At 43.0% G+C, this 20,799-nt stretch overlaps 4 protein-coding genes across 10 annotated transcripts in view; 3 read left to right on the top strand and 1 right to left on the bottom strand.

Moving 5' to 3' along the window:
- LOC116828395 (zinc finger protein 777-like) overlaps nt 1-8,133 on the top strand; it is a 21,266-nt gene extending 13,133 nt beyond the window's left edge. For both annotated transcript variants that reach the window (XM_075062082.1, XM_075062081.1), the window contains exon 6: nt 5,219-8,133. In XM_075062082.1, coding sequence (XP_074918183.1) covers nt 5,219-6,318 — 1,100 coding nt within the window. In that variant the 3' untranslated portion in view covers nt 6,319-8,133. The remainder of the gene's footprint in view (nt 1-5,218) is intronic.
- The window catches only part of LOC116828393 (uncharacterized), a 666,188-nt gene that overhangs the window by 482,253 nt on the left and 163,136 nt on the right, over nt 1-20,799 (bottom strand). The gene's annotated exons all lie outside the window — the stretch shown is intronic.
- The window catches only part of LOC116828412 (zinc finger protein 783-like), a 169,972-nt gene that overhangs the window by 13,247 nt on the left and 135,926 nt on the right, over nt 1-20,799 (top strand). The window lies entirely within an intron of this gene.
- Nucleotides 11,994-20,799, top strand: part of LOC116828409 (zinc finger protein 777-like) — a 41,858-nt gene continuing 33,052 nt past the window's right edge. For 3 of the 6 annotated variants that reach the window (XR_012655146.1, XM_032786619.2, XM_032786618.2), the window contains exon 1: nt 11,994-12,176. Coding sequence is in view for 5 of the 6 variants with exons in the window: in XM_032786619.2 (XP_032642510.1) it covers nt 12,138-12,176 (39 nt within the window). In the remaining variant the exon portion in view is untranslated. The remainder of the gene's footprint in view (nt 12,177-20,799) is intronic. The other 3 variants (XM_032786617.2, XM_032786615.2, XM_032786614.2) reach the window with 3 other exon arrangements.

Below are 20,799 nucleotides of genomic sequence, written 5' to 3'. Positions count from 1 at the left end.
TGTCTTCGTTTCACGGGAGTCTCTCTCTTTCACAGGGAGTAGAATTGCCCCAGGCCTTGTTTCCGATTAGATTCTGTCTGCATTTTGGAACTGGCACTGAGCCTCAACAGGCTTATGTCAACCCTGCGGCGTGAATTCTGGAAAATCTGCTGCTCTGCTCTGCCTGAGAACATGGCATATGGCTCCAGGGTGTCAGGATCATCCTCTCCTCGGTTTTTTGGATCACAATCCCGTCTATGCTGAGAGAATCTTACAAAAGAGAACAAACAATGCATTAATTTCATCTGCTTAGGATAACGGAAGACTCTTATGATAAGACATTTCTTGATACAACACGGAAATTGCCGAAAGAGTTTTTTTAAGAGCATAGTGACATAAGAACGGCCAGACTGGGTCAGACCAAAGGTCTATCTGGCCAGCATCCCTGTCTCTGACAGTCAGCCATTGCCAGGTGCCCCAGAGGGAGTGAACCCAGAACAGGGAATCATCAAGTGATCCCTCCCCTGTGCCCATTCCCAGCTCTGGCACACAGAGGCTAGGAGACTCAGAGCCTGGGCTGCATCTCTGGACTATCTGGGCTAAAAGCCATTTGACGGACTTATCCTCGCATAACTTACCCAGTTCTTTTGTTGGCCCCACTGTTATAAAATCTTGGCTTCACAACTTCCCTCTGGCAAGGAATTCCTGCAGAGTTCCTGTGAAACCCTCTGGATTTGGCAGTAGTATCTTAGAGAGGCAGCAAAAGATGTTGCCTTGCCTGGTCCTCACAATGTATTGGCAAGTTCCTAGACATTACCTCACGGACAGCTGGGAGAATCAGCTCCTGGAGAACATACAGTTCCATCCGTTTTAGAGCTGCCCAGCAATTTTGCTGCCATTTTTCTAAGGGTTTTGTTTTGAAGGGTATCAGGGCTTTTAGCTGCCCTGTTTGCACAGAGCTATTAGGGCACAACTACATTCTGCTAATCCCAGGGTAATCCGCAGCTTGGAAGTGTAAACGTGCAAGACTTTGCTCCTTCAACACTCTTGGTACTCTGTTTCTCCAGGCTTAGAAGTCTTGGCGTTAATCTGTAGTTTCACTCCTTCCACATGTCAGTAGATGTGGCGGCAGGGGCTCCCAGGAGGCGCCTTTTTAAAATTCTGTTTCAATTGAGACAGTGTGGGGCAATTTGCCTGTCTCAGGTATAGTCACTTCCTCTTTGGCTCTGGATACACCAGACCTACGGCAGAGAGGACTTAGCCTGAGGCTGTTCATGTAAATATTCTTCTGTCAGCACAATTTTTTGGCATTTTGAAAAGGACTCAGGATTTGTCACTGAAATCGCAAGAATTTTACGACATTCACTGGGATGGACCCATGCAGATCACCACTATAAACATCCCATTTCAATGAGCTTTAGATCAACACAAATGCACACCGAGCGAAATTGTCTGTATACTCAGGATATGTTTCAGGAAACACTCTCCAGCACCATGTGCAGCTTATTTAAGCATGACTCCTCAGCAACGTTGTCTCCCTACTTGGGTATGAAAGAGGTAAAATGTTTTAAATGGGAAAATAATTAATCTAATTCAGCAGTCCTCACACCCTTCTCCTGAAAGAAATGTGCGCTTGGCATACACGTAGGGACAACAATGCCTGTGGGTGTCTCTCTCTTGTTAATCAAAATATTGGCTGAATATCGATCCATTCTCAGCAAGATCAGAAGCATCCTCAATGACGACCGTGCAGCCTACAACTGGAGAACAGCGCTTGTTTGCCAGCCTTAAGTCTGAGCAGGAGATCTGACACGGTCTTGCCATGTGTATATAAACAAAGCTGTATTAGCTTTTAACACTTTAGAGGAGTCAGGGTTTGTAAATGAAGACAGCTAAGTTTCTACAGGACAGCTCAGGACACAACACCACAGAAGCCGCCAAATTATCATCAAATGCATCACGGATCATAGTGGAACCGCCTAAAACATATCTATGAAAATACGTGTGACAAGTTTTCCTCCTGTACTTGGTGGTCCCCTGCCTACTGGCAAGATTGCTCACCTCATGATCTTCCCCACAGTCTGGAATCAACTCCTCTGTGTCTGCAGGAGTGGGAGATTTGGGGGGAATCCGGGCCCGTCGCCTCTACTTCCGGTCAGCCAGGGCCCGTGGGATTGCAGTCATAACTGCTCCTGTAACAGCTGCATGAACAGCTACACTCCTGGGCTACTTCCCCATGGCCTCTCCATGAACCCCTTCTTATCCTCACCCTGCTGCTGCCCCAGAAGCCGGCTCCCTGTGGAACACAGCCTCTCTTATAAATGCTAGCCAAGAGTCTGGTGGGGACTGTATTCTTTGTCTGAGTGGGGCTACCAAAGGAGATATCTAAACAGACCAGGAACTTCAATTATGTCCAATAACTAATGAAGGACTCTGTACGCTGCGCCATTATACATTTTATCCCTGAGATTCAAATCACCTTCCGCTGACTGCTATGGTTATTTTGGTAGAAAGGTTTAACGACTCCTCAAGGTTCACGTAAGGAAGGTTGGTAAGTTCGGGACCGGGACGGATTGTCGACAACTCTACCTGCCTCTACCTTATATGGTTTTCGCTATCCGGAAGTCTCATGGCCTCAACGGGTTTTCCATATCGAAGTTTAGTGATGGACTCCAACCCGTGCATACTAGTATCGCCCAAAGAGATTTGGCAAGAGGAACCCCAATCGAGGGAGAATATAATAGAACAGTCAATACAGATGCGAGACCGGAATAGCTCGGGTCACCCCTATTGTACGGGGACATTTTGAAAGGCTCAGGATAGCCAGAGAACTTAACCACATCGCCCAGCCAAAAGGTCGACAGTTCCAACCAGGGATGGGTGATGGAGTTGTACCAAGGCAGAAAGCAAGCTTCTAGGCCCAATGCAGGGGCCGTATGAGGTTTTGAACGCTTTCGTGGGGAAGTAACCTATCAAGGTGCCGGCACCAGCGATGCGGAAACAGAACAGGACTTTTCTCTACATCAACCTCTGAAAACCCTGAACTATGCACAAGAGGGTGCATAAGGTGGTCAAATGCGACCTAACCCAGGGAAAACAAGCCTTCCATAACGGTCTAGAGTGTCTCCGATTAACACCAGACAGAGGATATGATGGGTGTCATTGAGCATGAATTCTTTCTGCGACCAAGATGTTGGTTCTTCTGGACAAACGTGGCCTCGAACATACCGAGACGTTATTCACCACATCATCACAACCCTGCGGCCAGAAGGTGAGGATAAAGAAGGTGTTTGGAGGAGGCCATGGGGAAGTAGCCCAGGGAGTTGTAGCTGTCATGCAGCTGTTACAGGAGGCAGTATAGACAGCTGCAATCCACAGGGCCCTGGGCTGGAACCCGGAGTAGAGGGCGGACGGGCCCGGATTCCCCCCAAATCTCCCAACTCCTGATCAGACACAGGAGGAGTTGATCCAGACTGTGGGGAAGATCACTGAGGTGAGCAAATCTGCCAGTAAGCGCAGGACCCACCAAGGTAGAGGAGGAACTTTGTCACACTTATTTCATAGATATGTTTAGCTCCATCCTAGGTGATCCTTGATGCATGTGATGATAATTTGCGGCTTCTGTGGTGGTTGTGTCCTGCTGTCCTGTAGAAACTGAGCTGTCTCTCATTTACAAACCCTGACTCTCTAAAGTGTAAAAGCTAATAGCAGCTTTGTTTATATACACATGGCAAGACCGTGTCAGACTCCTGCTGCAGGACTTAAGGCTGGCAAACAAGCGCTGTTCTCAGGTTGAGGGCTGCACGGTGTCATTGAGGATGCTTCTGATCTTGCTGAGAATGATCTATATTCAGCCAATATTTTATTAACAAAGAGACACCACAGAATTGTGTCCCTGAAGTGTATGCCAAGCCACATTTCTTTCAGGGAGAAGTGGGTGAGGGGACTGCTGAATAGATTAATTTATTTTCCCATTTAAACACATATACCTCTTCATACCCAAGTAGGGAGACAACGTTGCTGAGGAGTCATGCTTAAATGAAGCTGCACATTGCTGGAGAGGTTTCCTGAAAAAATATCCTGAGTATACAGACAATTTAGCTCGGTGTTCATTTGGTGTTGATCTAAAGCCCATTGAAATGGGATTTTATAGGGTGATCTGCATGGGTCCATCCCCAGTGAATGTTCTTTAAATTCTTGCGATTCAGTGAAATCTAGTCCATTTCAAATGCAAAAAAATTGTGCTTCAGAAGAATATTTACAATGAAAGCCTCAGGCTAAGTCCTCTCTGGTAGGGTCTGGTGTATCCAGAGCCAAAGAGGGAAGTGACTATACCTGAGACAGGCAAATTGCCCCACACTGTCTCAATTTGAAAGCAGAATTTTTAAAAAGGGCTCCTGGGAGCCCCTGCCAGCACATCACTGACATGTGGAAGAGTGAGGACAGATTAACGCAAGACTTCTAGCCTGGAGAACAGAGTTACCAAGAGTGATGATGGAGCCAAAGTTCTTGCACAGTTTCCTTCCAAGCTGCATTAACCTGGTAGCAGAATGTCAGTTGTGCCCTAATAGCTCTGTGCAACAGGGACAGCTAAAAGCCTGATACCCTCAAAACAAAACCTTAGAAAATGGCAGCAAATTGCTGGGCAGCTCTAAAACGGTGGAATCTGTAATGTTCTTCCAGAGCTGATTCTCCAGTGTCCTTGGTAATGTCCTAGAATTGCCAAACATTGAGACAGGCAAGCAACATCTTTTGACTGCCTCTCTAAGTAGCAAATCCAGAGGGTTTCTACAGGAACTCTGGCAGGAATTCCTTGCCAGAGGAAGTTGTGAAGGCCAAGATTATAACAGGGTTCAAAAAAGAACTGGGTAAGTTCATGGAGGATAAGTCCATCAATGGCTATTAGCCCAGATAGTCAGAGATGCAGCCCCAGGCTCTGAGTCTTCCTAGCCTCTGTTTGCCAGAAGCTGGGAATGGGCACAGGGGATGGATCACTTGATGATTCCCTGTTCTGTTCACTCCCTCTGGGGCACCTGGCATTGGCTACTGTCAGAAGACAGGATGCTGGCCTAGATAGACCTTTGGTCTGACCCAGTCTGGCCGTTCTTATGTCACATGCTCTTAAAAACTCTTCAGGCAATTTCCGTTGTGTATCAAGAATGTCTTAATCATAAGAGTCTTCCTTTATCCTAAGCAGATGAAATTAATGATGTTTTGGTTCTCTTTTAAATTCTCTCAGATGACGGGATTGTGATCAAAACCGAGGAGGAGGATGATCCTGACACCCTGGAGCCATATGCCATGTTCTCAGGCAGAGCAGAGCAGCAGATTTTCCAGAATCACGAGCAGGGGACAACCTGTGAGGCTCAGTGCAGTTCCAAAATGCAGCAGAGAATTCTAATCGGAAACAGGCCGGGGCAATCTACTCCCTGTGAAAGAGACTCCAGTGAAACGAAGACAGTGATCGTCCACCAGAGAAACCGCACAAGGGAAAGACCTTATATCTGCCCTGAGTGTGGGAAAAGCTTCATGCTGAAGATCAACTTTATAATCCACCAGAGGAACCATCTCAAAGAGGGGCCCTACGAATGTAATGAGTGTGACTTAAGCTTCAGGATCAAGCAGCAGTTTATCCTGCACCAGCGCAGCCACACACGACGGGGAGTCGGCCCGGCCCGGCGTGTGGAGAACTTCAGAGACCAGCACAGCCTCAAGCCAGAGCAGAGAACGCCACCGGCAGGGAAACCCTATAAATGCACAGAGTGTGAGAGCAGCTTCAGCCACAAGTCGAGCCTCAGCAAACACCAGATCACACACGTGGGGGAGCGGCCGTACACGTGCAGCGAGTGCAGGAAGAGCTTCCGGCTGCAGATCAGCCTGATAATGCACCAGAGGATCCACACTGGGAAGAGCGAGATGTCCTTCATATGCCCTCAGTGTGGGAAAAACTTTAGTCGCCCCTCCCATCTCCTCAGGCACCAGAGGACTCACACGGGGGAGCGGCCCTATAAATGCACCCAGTGCGAGAAAACCTTCAGTGAGAAGTCTAAACTTACCAACCACTACCGCATCCACACACGAGAGCGGCCGCATGCCTGCACTGAGTGCGGCAAAGGCTTTATCCGCAAGCACCACCTGCTGGAGCACCAGCGCATCCACACTGGGGAGCGACCCTACCACTGCACTGAGTGCGGCAAGAACTTCACTCAGAAGCACCACCTGCTGGAGCACCAGCGGGCTCACACCGGCGAGAGGCCCTACCCCTGCACTGAGTGCACTAAGTGCTTCCGATATAAACAGTCCCTTAAGTACCACTTGAGGACACACACGGGGGAGTAGGAGCCAGTGGGAGCTGCATCCTACCTGGGCATTTGAGTCAGGTCTTTGTGGAAGGAACCAGTGGTGCAACAGTGTGTAGGGACTGATATTTTGATGTAAAACAAAGCAAATAACATGCAGCAAAATTTAAAAGACCAGAAAAAGCTAATTTAGGGTAAATATTCATCATAATGTACAGGATATTTTGCTGAAGTAGGACTAACTGCTTTTTAAATCTATTCCTTTTGATAATAAATGTGAAGTAACTTTTATTTGATAAGCAAATTTAAGATTTCAGTTTTTTTAAATATATAATATCACACTGTACATCATTCCTTTTAATCTGGAAAATCCCGGAGTGGTTTACATGCCTTCTACAGGGATTGTGTCACCTGCTGCTGAGATGCAGCTGCCCGAGGGTGGACCATGGCATCTTTTTAACAGTGCACAGCAATAGTATGTGCGCCAATCCCGGTTGAGGTTATTAGTATATCCACATAGAAACTACAAAAAGAATTTTGTATGGATTATTTAGATGTAAAATGATAAAGGATGGCTTGCCCTAACACAATCATTAATTATACAATACAGTGGAATCCCAGTCACATTAAAATAGTCATGCCACCTGGAAGCCAGCCAGCCACCTCTTTACCCTTCTGGGAAGGGAGACAGTGTAAAGCTGACTGATGTAAACATCCTGCTTTTGTGATGAAAAGCATCTACTCAGTTATCCAGTCTGTCTCCCTGCCAACACATGATGTTCCCAAGTGTGTTGGTCATTCTAATTTCAAATGACCCAAGTGGTAAAGTTTCCACTGCATCCCTTGGCCAGCTGTTCTCAGCTGCCCCATCTCAGCATTAGAAAGTTTGCAGATATATACTAACTTTCTAATGGGCTTTATGGTCAGGGCTGTGGTGTTCCATTTCATCTGAAAGAGCACTGCCCTGGGGCATTGGCTCAGTGCATGTTCATTCAGTAAGGTCTGGGAGGGGAGGGCAGGGCTGGGAGAACCTTGGTGAGTATGTGGATCCTTGGAGGAGTCCTTCTACCCCTACTTTCACCCCAGTGTTCAGACTGATGTGGAGCCAGGTGCTGGTTTCCCTGTGCAGTGTCCCTGTCCAGCGTGTCATGCTGTGAATGGGAAAAATCAGCAGTAGCACAGCGGTGGGGTGAATGTGTCTCAGGTGCTCGTCTGTGTGTGTTTTGGGGTAGAAGAGATGGCTTTGAATCTCCTGCAGCCCAGGGACAGGGTGGAAATAGAAATAAAGCCTTTGGTTGGGTTTAGGAAACACCCCTTGCTAGATCTGGTTGTGCCCAGGTCAGTAGGTGTTTCCCAGGGATCCATTGAATGGTGAATATTCAGGTATTGAATTTCATTTTATTGTCACACTGGAGTCAGTGCAGAGTGAGGGACCAATAGATCTTCATCCTGGGCTATAAACAATCCAGCTTTGTGCTACTGGATTACTCATTCCTCCCAGTGCCTTTCTGAAATTCTTACAGCTCCCTGATTATTCCAGTTCTGTCGTTTCGTGGTTCTTGCAGTTCACATGATTAGTGGCATCAAGTTTAATTTTATTGGCTTTGTCACAGATTAAATCTAGAGAAATTTGAGTGGAAAAGTAATATTAGTACAGTCCACTCCTGGGTGTCCGTGTAGAACGCTCTCCTGTTGGATGAAATTCTGCCCTGTGCAGATGGCCAGCAGTTGGGTGAGTTAAATAGGATTTTAATGCTGCCAGCGCCTTATTCTGGCCTGACCATAGATAAATTGCACCAGTTTGGACAATATCTCCAATAAACCATGGCATTTATTTATTTTTTTAAGCTGTTAACATGTTTTTCAGACTAAATTTGTGTGCTATCTAAAAATAAGCATCTCATTAAAGGTATCAGTGTATGTTCTGTTTATATAAAGTGTAATGTATTAGCTAGCTGTGCACTGGCTCTATCTTAAGCACTTATGTGGCCTCAATTATCATAGTGTCTAAGTACTTTACAACCTGTAATGTGTTTATCCCCTCACACCTATAAGGAATTGAACTCAGGTCCTAGACATGCGAAGCAACAGCCTAATCACTGGACTACCCTTGCTTAGAGGGTCCTTACAACCTGATTTTGCAATAGAGCATTTCATTGGAAATTGCAGTCGTACCTCCCTCCCCCGAATTATACCACCACGTATTTCCTCTGACCGTTTTAATTGCATGGCTGTAATGCTTGGAATTCTCTTCTTCCAGATAAAATACAAGCATTCTGGCTCAAGAGAATTTAAAAAGTAACAAGATATGCTACAAAGATAGTGGGAACCAGTGTAAACCCAGTCAGTGATACGGTGGTCAAGGACTGTCTCAGCATTTGAACTATGGCCTCACTGCTGGTGTCCATATTATTTGGAGACTGGCCTGTTCTGTGAGCTCTTCCCCTGTGCAGGTGGTGCTGCTCACGCCCAGAGCTGGGGAAGAATCTTCTCCGGGTTTTGCTTTAAATGGCTACTGGCTGGTTTCCAGGCTGCACACTCTCTCTTCAGCATAGCTGCTGTGCCCGTTGCCTAGTGAGGAGAAACTGGGACTTCCCAGCCCAGCATGGGAGAGGGAGGGTTGGGGAAACACTAATGTCCACCCCTGTGCAGAGATGAGAGGGTGAGATCTGGAATCCTCCTGCCCCACTGAGTTCCTTCTGCATCTGGGCTTGGGAAGGTGGATCATAGCTGAACGTGGGCTCCTGCTCAGGTGAGCCATTTAATCTAGGATCTGAAAATATAAAACTGTATTGCCTCAGCTGAGAGACTCAGGTCTATTGGCTCAAAGGCTGTAGCAAACTCAGACTTGTGTGTTGTCCAGCTAGTAGAAAGGGACAGCGCTGGCCTGTGAGCATTGGCTGCATGTGCAACACAACTCTACTCTCAGGTGGGGAAAGACAATTGTGTTGTACATTCCAGACTGCATATGTATTATTTTTAATGTCACGCTTGGAAGGAGGTTTCCTTTTCCCAAACTGGTAATCCTTTGAATCAGGCCAGCCAACCCAAACCTTAGGGGCTGTCATTGTTTCACTCTCTGTATTTAAGTTTAATTTAAACCCATAGCATCAAGTTCTGCTTTCATTTTCGTACAGGCACTGAATGCAGCCATTAGAAGAATTTGGCTCTATTTTCTCAGTATGTCTTTAAATTAAAGTTCCTTTCTAAATGTTAAAGATTTAAGAATGTTTCTCTTATTGTCTTGACGCATGGGCTGTGGGTCCCTCTGAGATGAGTATTTGTCAGTGGAATTGGTTTATTCTTAAGTTATAGGTGCTTGGGTGAAGGAGTTTGTAGGCTTGTGCAGAAGCTGCTCTGCAAACCAATGTAAACTGAACATACTGAACCAGATAACAGAAGTCACCAGTGCAGACAAGACACCAAGCATCTTAAATAGGTTTTTTTCTTAAATGAGCCTCCCATCTTGCAGTCAGATCAGTGTGGGTGCAGGGGCACTGGTTTGTATGCCTAGCATGTGTCTGTATAGTGTCGTGGTCAATGGAGTCCCATCTCAGCTGGGGCCTCTTGGTGCTGCTGTGATACATCATATGGTCTGCCCATGCAGATCTGATTGCAGGATGGGGGCCAGAGTCTGTCTTACAAACACAAGGTCCAAAAGGATCAGAGACTTATCTGGGACTGCTCTGAAGACAGAAAATATCTGAAAGCTGATGTAAAGAATTTGGGGGGCAGGGTATGAAACAGCCCTGCTTTGGTGAGTGATGTGCATGTCAAGTTTCAGCCCAATGCAATTTAGGCTGTCAAGAGATTTAACTCCCTCCTCAATCAGCTTCATAATGAACACCTCAATAAACCGTAAAGTATCTCAACTGTAAGAACAAAGATCCAAGCTCAAGAAGCACTGAGGGGCTAGTGGCACGTGAGAGCTCTTGAGCTGTCTCTTGTAGCTGACTGCCAGGGGAGAGTATGACCTTGCATTCCTCTAATTTTCTGTCCTTGGAAACAGGTTCTGGGATGGGTTATGGAGTCATGGCATCCAATGCATTTATAACCCCCTGCAGTCTGTGAATGAACTTCATTGCAAAGTGCAGAGATTTCCCTGTGGACAATAGTGGCTGCAATTCAAGCTGGGGAGAGGAAGGTGGATTCTTACGCCACACGATTACTGAGTCAGGAGGGGAGAATGGGAACGGCTGAAAAGAAATTAATAGACCGTGAGAGGACAGTGATGGAAATTGCTAACCAGCTGGGGAGTAAGTGGACCGTGCTGGAAACTGTGATTCAGGAGTACAATCTATTGCAGAGAAGGTGGAGAACCTGCTGGAGAACAAGAACTTCTGGATTTTAAGACTCCCTTGGGCACTAATGGTGAAGTTCTCTAGGTGACAATATCTCAGCTGGTGCTGGGGAGTAGGAGCAAAGGCTGACTCTTGAGTCAGACATTAAAGAGGTGTCATGGTGGAAAGAAGTTTTTGTGATTAACACACACAACAGAGTCATGAGATCTGGGTTCTAATTCTGCTTCTGCCAGAGACTTCCGGTGTGACCTTGGGCAAGTCATTTATGCTACCGTAGTGCCTGGGAACCCCTCTAGGATCAGGCCCCATTGTGCTAGCTGCTGTACAGAGAAGTAACAAAGAAAACAGTCCCTGTCTCAGAGGGGTTGCAGTCTAGGTGATGGACAGGATGCAACAGGTGGGCGGAGCAGACAGCTGGGGGGGATGAATGGACAATAAAGCAGAGTTTAGCCAAATCTAGGAAGAAAGTGAGGATCACATTTTTAAAAGCAGCCTCTGATTATGGATCCCTTTGTTCCCGTTGCCCATCTTCAGACACGTAGGGCTGGCCTGGCTGTTTCCTCCTCTGAGGTTCTGGCTTCCGATATATAATGTTAGATATCCAGGAACTGAGGACACACTGAAGCTACCACTGATAACTTGGGGAATTTTGCCTCTCTGGGTCTAAGATCCCTGTTTTAGTAGTGAGGGAAAATAGTACTTGCCTATCTCTCTGGAGTGTTTGAGGATACATTCATTGATACTTGTGAGGCACTCCTGTGATCCCCAGCACTGGATCATCTGGGCATTTCAAATACGTTTGTGTTTCAAGATACATGGCTATTCAATTAATATATTTTATTCAGCAATTTAATTGAACTGCTGTATTCAAGTTTAATTAAATGTTGACTCTCTCAGTAATGAATTGAAGATGCAAAGGAATGTGAATTCGAAAACAAACATGTTGTTTATAATTTGTGCAACAATGATACTAGAGGAATGTGAGGAATGTTTATATGAGGATTTTTATATTCTTGTCCTCCTCTTCCTATTTAATAATAATGTAATTGAGTAAGAAAGTGTGGCGTGTGAACGCTCATGATTTCAGGTTCTGGTGATGTTTGATGACATCTTGCTCTATTCCTCCCTCCTGGGAGAAGTGGGATCATTTAGGAGCTTTATAAGAATGTGATGGAGAACTATGAATCTTTGATCCCTTTGGGTGAAGAGAACATTCCACTCCCTTATTAGAAGCTTGGTGATCGGTGACGTTTCTGGGTTGTCCCCAGTTCTAGCTTTTTTTTCTCTAGTTGCTGTGGGTTCTGGAGGGTCAAGGCTTAGAGATCAGCGTTGTTCTGAATGCGCTGTTGGGAGCAGGACCTACCTCCTATCAGACATTTTACTTTTCTGGAGATGCCTTAGTAGCTTCCTTCACCTCCAGTTTCACAAGCAGATTGCTCAATAATCATTTATAATTCCTTCCAGCCAGTATTTAAATTAATTGTATATTGTTCCATAAACAGATTCTACTATTTCTGACTCCTGCCTAGTAGCTTACAGTGAACAAGACGGGGGAGCCATGCATCGAGGATCTGAGGAGCGAGAGATCCCTGTACTGGTGAGTTACACAAAATACTGCAGTGAGAGGTTGGGAAAGAAAGGGAATCTTTGTATGCAGAGGGCGTTGAGAGAAAGGTAAAGGGCTGGAAAAGAAAAATTAGCAAAGCTTTCAAAAGCAGCAAAGCTCTCTAGTTACTGACAGGAGAGGATGGAAAGAGATCACGACAGAGATTTTGGAAAAGGTGATAGCGTTCAGAGAAGATCTTATTCCAAAGGGAACAGAAAACAGGAAGTGGGTCAGCGTCTTGGAGACACAAAGTGTTCCATATTGTGTCTGTACCATCACATTCAGTACAGCCCTGGGGAGGGGGCGCACAATGAGTAGAGGACAGTGTGGGTGGCTGTACAAGTGCAGAGGTGGTAGAATGAGTTTGCTGAGAGCTCTGCAATGAGGAGGACAATTTTGAATTAATGTCCGAGATTGTAGTAGGAAGCCACTGAACATGACAAAGGATTAGATGGATACAGTATCTGATATCAGCTGTGTCACAACCTCGCCTTCATGCTAATGGGAACAATATTGTGCCCGAAAATCGTGTTTGCACTGTTCTGCCTGCAATCAATTGTGGCGCAGATATGAGTAGTTAGACGTGGCATTATCTGATCTGCTGTGGCTAGACCTCTAACTACTTTGATTTAGAGAGAAATCTATAAAACTCTGGCCCATGGACATATTTCACTATCACAGCTAATAGAACAGGCTAGCTCCAGAATTCAGGACCTCCCACAGATCAGAGTGGAAGGGTTTTGGAAGATCATGAAACAGGGAAGTGCAATATTATAAACCATGTGTGACCTTGAGATAGGTAAGGACTTTTATCAGATTCTGTAGTAAGGTTTGGGAAGGAATTTGGTAACATTGCATTGGCTCCTCTGTGATAGCAGGATCTACGATTTACACTTTTTAATTTCAAAACCTTTTGTTCATGTTAATCCTCACAACACTCTCTGAACTGTTTCGTTTTACAGGTTGGGAAACTCAGGCAGGCGGGTTAAGTATTTTAGCCATGGTAACAGAAGGAGTGTATCTGAGCAGCAATTAGAATTCAGACTCATCCTTAGTGTAGGTCACAGAGCTTATTTAAAAAGGAAAGGTTAGTGTCATGATCCAATCGGTGTGGGATGCAAACCCAGAACAGTGAGAGGTTGCGTTATTGCCTGCCCTTTAACCTTGGGCGCCTCACAATGCTTTGCTGCTGTAGCTCCCAACCAGCCTACCAGCATGCAGGTCACACTCTGAGTGTCTGTGTGGTAGATAGTCCTGGGTAAGCAGCTGTGACCCCAGCAGTGTAGTACAGCCCCATTTGGATTTCCGTCCGCCTCGGTTACTATTTGCACCCTGAGACGCTCTCAGTTCCGAATTTTCCCAAACCACGAGCTCTGCAATGTCCTGGACTGTTCCGAGACATAATACGGTTCATTTGTTCCTCTAAAGACACACAAACAGACCACAGCTTATTAGCTTAACTGCAGTGAATATACCCTTCCCTTCAAACAGAGCACTGAATTGGTTTATAGTAAAATAAAACAAACTGATTAATAACAGGACATAGGTTAAGTGATGCTAAGTAAAAGGAAAAAAATTAGAAAGGGTTATAAGCAAAAGTGAAAACATATCTAAATGTCTTAAACTTAATTTAGCAAGATACAGGCTGTTCAAAACACTCTCTCACGGAAGAATCCTGTGGCACCTTATAGACTAACAGACGTATTGGAGCATGAGCTTTCGTGGGTGAATACCCACTTCATCAGATGCGTGTGTACATCTGTTAGTCATAAGGTGCCACAGGCCTCTTTGCTGCTTTTACAGATCCAGACTAACACATCTACCCCTCTGATACTTGACTCTCTCACCAATCATTCTTCTTCCCAGCCAGGGCTGACTTTCTCTCAGGACTTCTCACAAAATCACAAAGGGCTGCTTCCTTTGTCTTCTGAGGTGAAAGATCTTTATCTAAGCAGGTTTCTCATCTAAATTCAGTTTCAGAGACTTCAACTCCCCCTGATTGAAGGACCTGTCTTTCTAAGATTGCAAGAGTTCTGACCTCTTGTGTCCATCTAGTGAAGGATGCCTGAAATGGCTTATCATCTGTCCTTGCTTATATCTCCCAGAGTTCAATGATCTTGCTTCAGAAGATAGGAAGCCCTTCTGGGTACTCAGCTTGATCTGTCTACCAGGCAGTGAACTCCTGCTGTCCTTCCCTTCTAGGGTGACCAGATGTCCTGATTTTATAGGGACAGGCCCAAGTTTTGGGACACCTTCTTATACACGCTCCTATTACCCCCACCCTCATCCCGATTTTTCACATTTGCTGTCTGGTCACCCTGTTCCCTTCCTGTGAGCTTCCCATTCCCCATATGTAAATAGGGCTTCCGTTTTGATGCTACCATGCTTAACTTACACAAGAGACAGGTAAATAGCTGCCCTCCCCCTGCTGTCTGCGCAGGAACTATTCCTGCCTTTGTTGGACCACGCACTTTAAAACATGAAATACATGAATATTCATAAGTCCTCCTATAGTTTTAATACGTTTTACAATATAAACCACCAGTGTGTTACAGGCATTCATGAAAGACCTTCCATGATACATGACTATTGCATTCAATCAGTTGATTCAATTGCACATTATCTGAGGTTTAGATTCTCCCCCCATCTTTAAAGCTCAGATAAATTTTCTCTTCCTGGCTGAGGTGTAGCCAGGCTGTCTCTTCCCCCAATTTGTTAGACTTTGTTTATCAGGCATGTAAATGCATCTCATTTATTTAATTTATCCTTACTGGAAGCATTAAAAATAAATGAATAAAACATAGATATTATGTCTTTTCCTAATTTTAAGAGGAAAACATGCTTCTTATGCAGTTAGTACATTTATAAATAAAGTCTAGTTAACAAGTGTGTAAAGCCTAAAGGATGGAAGAATAAAGGAGACGTGTTACTTTTTTTTATGGCATTAGTACTTTGTTAAATTAAGCTATCGCACAATTATGTAATGACTTTATGACAGAGAAAGGAGAAGTGTTAATACATAGCGACAGAGAGTCCTGTGGCACCTTATAGACTAACAGAAGTATTGGAGCATAAGCTTTCGTGGGTGAATACCCACTTCGTCAGAGGCATGTCAACCACATCTATACATGTACAACCACAGGCAATCTTCTCTGTTTTAGAGAGAAACAGGTTTAGGTTTAAGTTTAGGTTTACTTGGTCCTGCCTCAGTGAAGGGGCTGGACGGTGACCTCTCAAGGTCCTTGCCAGCCCTACATTTCTATGATTCTATCATTTTAATGCAGTTATTTAATGCACTTCAAAACAAAAGAAAGAAATAATTTACAAAAACCTTAGTAATTACAGAATACAGATTTAATGAATATATATTAACACTATATTTTACAAAAATAATCTTTATACACAGAGCATTTCTAAATAAAACTTTAATGTCAGAGCAATACAGAAATGTTAATACATCATGTATAGAATTATGCATTTTTAGAGAGAATTTTTTGTGCATTTTTAAATAAGATAATTAAATAATTGTACCTAGCCTTAAAGATGGTAATTAAGAAGTGGTAGTACATACATATATATGTATAATACATAGACAAATATAATACATATGTACATCAAATGTATACAGACAAATATTTTTATGCATTAAGTACATTTCTAAATACTCATTACATAATTGTACAAAGCCTTAATGATAGAGGAATAAAGGAGTGTTATATAAAATTGTGCATTTATAGAGGAAAATGTCTTTTATGCAGTTAGTACAATTCTACAGTAAACAGCTGTACAAAGTCTTAATGACAGAAGAATAAAGGAGAAGTGTTAAGATGGATTCTTAGAGAAAAATATTTTTTTCTGGAATTAGTATTTTTCTAAATAAAATCTATTAAATAATTATAGAAAAGGTTACTAGAAAAGAATAAAGCAGAAGTGTTACTTAATACATATATATAAAATGCATTTTGAGAGGAAAATAATTTTATATGCAGTTAGTACATTTCCAAAGAAAGTCACTAAACAATCGTGTAAAGGCTTAATGACAGAGAAAGGAGATCTTAACACATATACATGCATTCTTCTAATTGTTAGAAAAAATATCTTTATGCATTTAGTGCATTTCTAAACAAATCCTTAAGGTCAGAGGAATAAAGAAGTATTCCTACCGACATATAATCATGCATTTTTAAAGGAAAAGGTTTCATATGCTGTTAGTACAGTTTCAAATAAAGTTCATTAAACAACTGTACACGAGTTGCAAAGTATTAGTGACAAAGAAAATATAACTACTGTGTGTGTATAGTTAGATTTTCTTTTTGTCATTATTTATATAGATATATACACATATATAATATAAGGAGAGAATTAATTACATTGTACAGGACTATCATAGCTTTCCTACTCAGATTTGAACCTTCGCGTTCATAAACTGAGAAGCTAGCATGACCCCTCTAAGCTTAATTACCAGCTTAGATCTGATATCGCTGCCACCAGCCAGGAATTTCCAGGGCCTGACTCCCTCTCTGGTCTCCCAAAACCTTCTCTGGGGGACCCCAAGACTCAGAAGCCCTGAGTCTTACCACAAAGGGAAATAACCCCCCTCCCCTTGTCTTCTCTTTACTTCCTCCCCAGGCTTCCCCTCCGTGGGTTATCCTGGAAGATTACTGTACTTAAACTCCTTGAATTACAAAACAGAGAGGGCAATTTACCTTCCCCCCTCCTTCTTTCTCCCCCTCCCAGTCTTTCCCTGAGAGAGACCGTAATCCTGGCACAGGGATTTCTATCCCCTAGAGCCTCACTTAGAAAAGAAAATCCAACAGGTTTTAAAAAGAAAAGCTTTATATAAAAAGAAAGAAAAGACATAAAAATGCTCTCTGTATCAAGATAACAATATACAGGGTCAATTGCTTAAAAGAAAAATATGAATAAACAGCCTTATTCAAAAAGAAATACAATTTAAACATCCCAGCAACTACACACATGTAAATACAAAAAAACAATAAAAGCCTATTGTTTTTCTACCTTTGTACTCACAACTTGGAAACTGAAGATTAGAAGCTTGAAGATAGAAAGATCCCTCTCATAGCCGAGAGACAGACAAAAGACACACACAAAGGGACACACACCCAAACATTCCCTCCCTGAGCTTTTAAAAATCTTGTTTCCTGATTGGTCCTCTGGTCAGGTGTTTGGTTCCCTTTGTTAACCCTTTACAGGTAAAAGAAACATTAACCCTTAGCTATCTGTTTATGACAAGGACACAGTTTTTCTCCAGCCTCCCTTCAGAGATGACCAGGAAAGTTTTTTTTAAAATAACACAAAACTGAAAAAGGCAGAGGGAAGAGAACCCCCCCACCCTAGACTGCCATGAGACATATGCCCCCCTCCCCCTCCAGACTGGCATGAGACAAATGGCAGAAACCCCTGTTCTGGGACCATAGGACAAAAACACATCTCATTGGCTGAGCATATCAGAAGATATTCTTTAACTATGGGATCTTTTGCACAATATCACCTCATCGAATTGCATCACATCTTCCTGAGCCAGTCTGTAGGTCTGTTCTAATCTCATGGCCTTCTATGGGATTATTCTCCGTATCATATTAAAGTGTAATTAATCTCAAGCAAAATAAGTATGCATATACATGTAGCCAACTTTGTACAACACCTATGTAAACTTAGCAATATATATATTTTTTTAAATTTTGGACCAGGAATAAAATTTCCTCTCTTTACACATTTACTTTGGCAAATGTCTTTAAAAACTGCTAGAGAAACCACAATGGAATTACATGGCTAAACTTTATTCCAATTTCCCTTATTCCATTTACTCAAAGTAATGTATTTTTCATAACCTTTGATATTTATTAGAAATTAGCACCTATTGGCTTAGACTGTGTTAGAGGATTCTTCATTTTTAGTAAAGTTTTTGAAATGCTTATAAACTTCTTATTCTTTTTTAGCAAAACATACCCCCCCGATACACAACCACTGATGCCCCTCCGCTGCCCTACTTCCAAAAACAATTAAGTATACATTTAAGCCAACCTGTATACTATTTTATAGATAAATGACTGTAAGCATATATTCAAACTAGTTTTATAGTGTTTTATTACAGGTAAGACCCACTCACACATCTTCACACTTATTTTTCTGCATTATTTATACAAAATACACACACAGCCTAACTTAAAAGAAATCTAGTGGTGTAAAATAGTTTAATACACTCCAAGCAGGCAAAATGCAGACCTAGTTTAAACTATTTTATGTAAAATTTATTACACTTTTTATCAGAGATAATAATGGTGTCCCCTCTCTATACTCACAAACACATATATGTACACACAACACCAACAGCTACCTCTCCCTCTTCCTTCCCAGAGCAATTAAACATACATTCAAACCAAACTGCATATTATTTTATAAACTACCAGAAGCATAAATTCAAATTAGTTTTATTTTATAGATAAGTGTCTCTCTCTCACGTGTGCGTGCGCGCACGCGCACACACACATTTATTTTTCAGTATTATTTGATGGAAAACCCACATGTAACCTAACGTCAAGGAACTCTAATGCTGTAAAATTGGGTAATACACTGCTACAGACTAGGGACCAAGTGGCTAGGAAGCAGTTCTGCCTAAAAGGATCTACGGCTTACAGTGGACGAGAAGCTGGATATGAGTCAACGGTGTGCCCTTGTTGCCAAGGCTAATGGCATTTTGGCCTGTATAAGTAGGAGCATTGCCAGCAGACCAAGGGACGTGATCATTCCCCTCTGTTTGACATTGGTGAGGTCTCATCTGGAGTACTGTGTCCAGTTTTGGGCCCCACACTACAAGAAGGATGTGGAAAAATTGGAAAGAGTCCAGCGAAGGGCAACAAAAATGATTAGGAGGCTGGAGCACAAGATGCATAAGGTGAGGTTGAGGGAACTGGAATTATTTAGTCTGCAGAAGAGAAGAACGAAGGGGGATTTGATAACTGCTTTCAACTACCTGAAAGGGGTTTCCAAAGAGGATGGATCTAGACTGTTCTCAGTGGGTGGCAGAAGACAAAACAAGGAGCAATAGTCTCAAATTGCAGTCGGGGAGGTTTAGGTTGGATATCAGGAAAAACTTTTTCACTAGGAGGGTGGTGAAATACTGGAATGGGTTACCTAGGGAGGTAGTGGAATCTCCTTCCTTAGAGGTTTTTAAGGTCAGGCTTGACAAAGCCCTGACTGGGATGATTTAGTTGGGGTTGGTCCTGCTTTGAGCAGGAGGTTGGACTAGATAACTCCTGAGGTCCCTTCCAACCTTAATATTCTAGGACTCAATTCTGTGTTTCCATGAAGGCAGTGTCTCAGTGGGATTCCAGGGACCTGGGTTCTACTCCTGCCTCAGCTACTTACTGTAGCCAAGTCACTTAATTATTTGTGCCTCAGTTTCTCTTCCCCTTTTGCAAATTACTCTGTACAGTACAGCTTTGTTGTTATTTAAACAGCATAAAAGTGTACTAGACACTTCACAGAAGGAATGTAGAGAAGGCTCCTGCCCTGAAGAGTTTACAGTATAATTTTAAATGTGATGCAGTGACTCAGAATAACAAACAGTGGGGTGGAGGATGCCCTTCCACCAAGTGTGGCAACTGATGGCAGCAGAGCTATGATACTGGGTCGCTATTTATATGCGTCAAAAAAACAGACTTCATCAAACACAGAGAACCGGTAGGTAAGTTATCGGGAAGAAAATCAAAGGGAAAAAGGAGTTCAGGAGAGCTGGCAGTTCCTCAAGGAGACAATATTAAAGGCACAACTGCAAACTATTCTGATGCAAAGTGAAGATAGGAAGAATAGTAAAAATAGTCCTCTTCAAGGACCTGAAAATCAGAACAGGATCCTACAAAAAGTGGGAACATGGTTAAATTGATAAGGAAGAGTATAAAACAGCACAAGTCTGTAGGGACAAAATCAGAAAGGCTAAAGGCACAAAATGAGTTACACCTGGCAAGGGACAAAAATGGCAATAAAAATGGTTCTTTAAATACATTAGTAGCAAGAGAAAGAGGAAGGAAAGTGTAGGTTCTCCGCTTAGTGGGAAAGGAGAGCTAATCAGTAACTGATGAAATCAAGAAAGCTGAGGCGCTTGATAAATGGTGAAAGATGAATGGTGACCAGATTTAAAAATTTTAAAGCTAATGTTAAAAAAAAGTATATAATAGAGAGGTTGGGAAAGGGGTCTGTACAGCTGGGTATAGTGCTTAGATCAGCCACAAAGTTTGTTTTTAAAAGACATCTGATACATATAGTGCATAATCAACAATAACCCCAATTTATGTGAATAGATTTAGCAATACAGTTTAGATATTAGAAGCTGAACACTCAGGTACATCACTCATGAAAAGTTGTACAGGGATTTGGTTGTGGAAAGCAAAATATATCAATGAGTCGAGATGGTCCCTCAGTAAACACAATTAATATTAACAACCAGGAGGAAGGAATACAAGCCAAAATAGGAAAGAACGGGTTAAAAAATATTTAAATAAGTTAGATGTATTCAAATCAGCAGGGCCTGATGAAATTCAGTCTAGGGTACTTAAGGAACTAGCTGAAGCAATCTTGGAACTGTAGCAATTAT

The sequence above is a fragment of the Chelonoidis abingdonii genome, chromosome 2, assembly GCF_003597395.2.
Source record: "Chelonoidis abingdonii isolate Lonesome George chromosome 2, CheloAbing_2.0, whole genome shotgun sequence".
Classification (NCBI taxonomy): Eukaryota; Metazoa; Chordata; order Testudines; family Testudinidae; genus Chelonoidis; species Chelonoidis abingdonii.
This window is presented reverse-complemented; position numbering and strand designations above follow the sequence as displayed.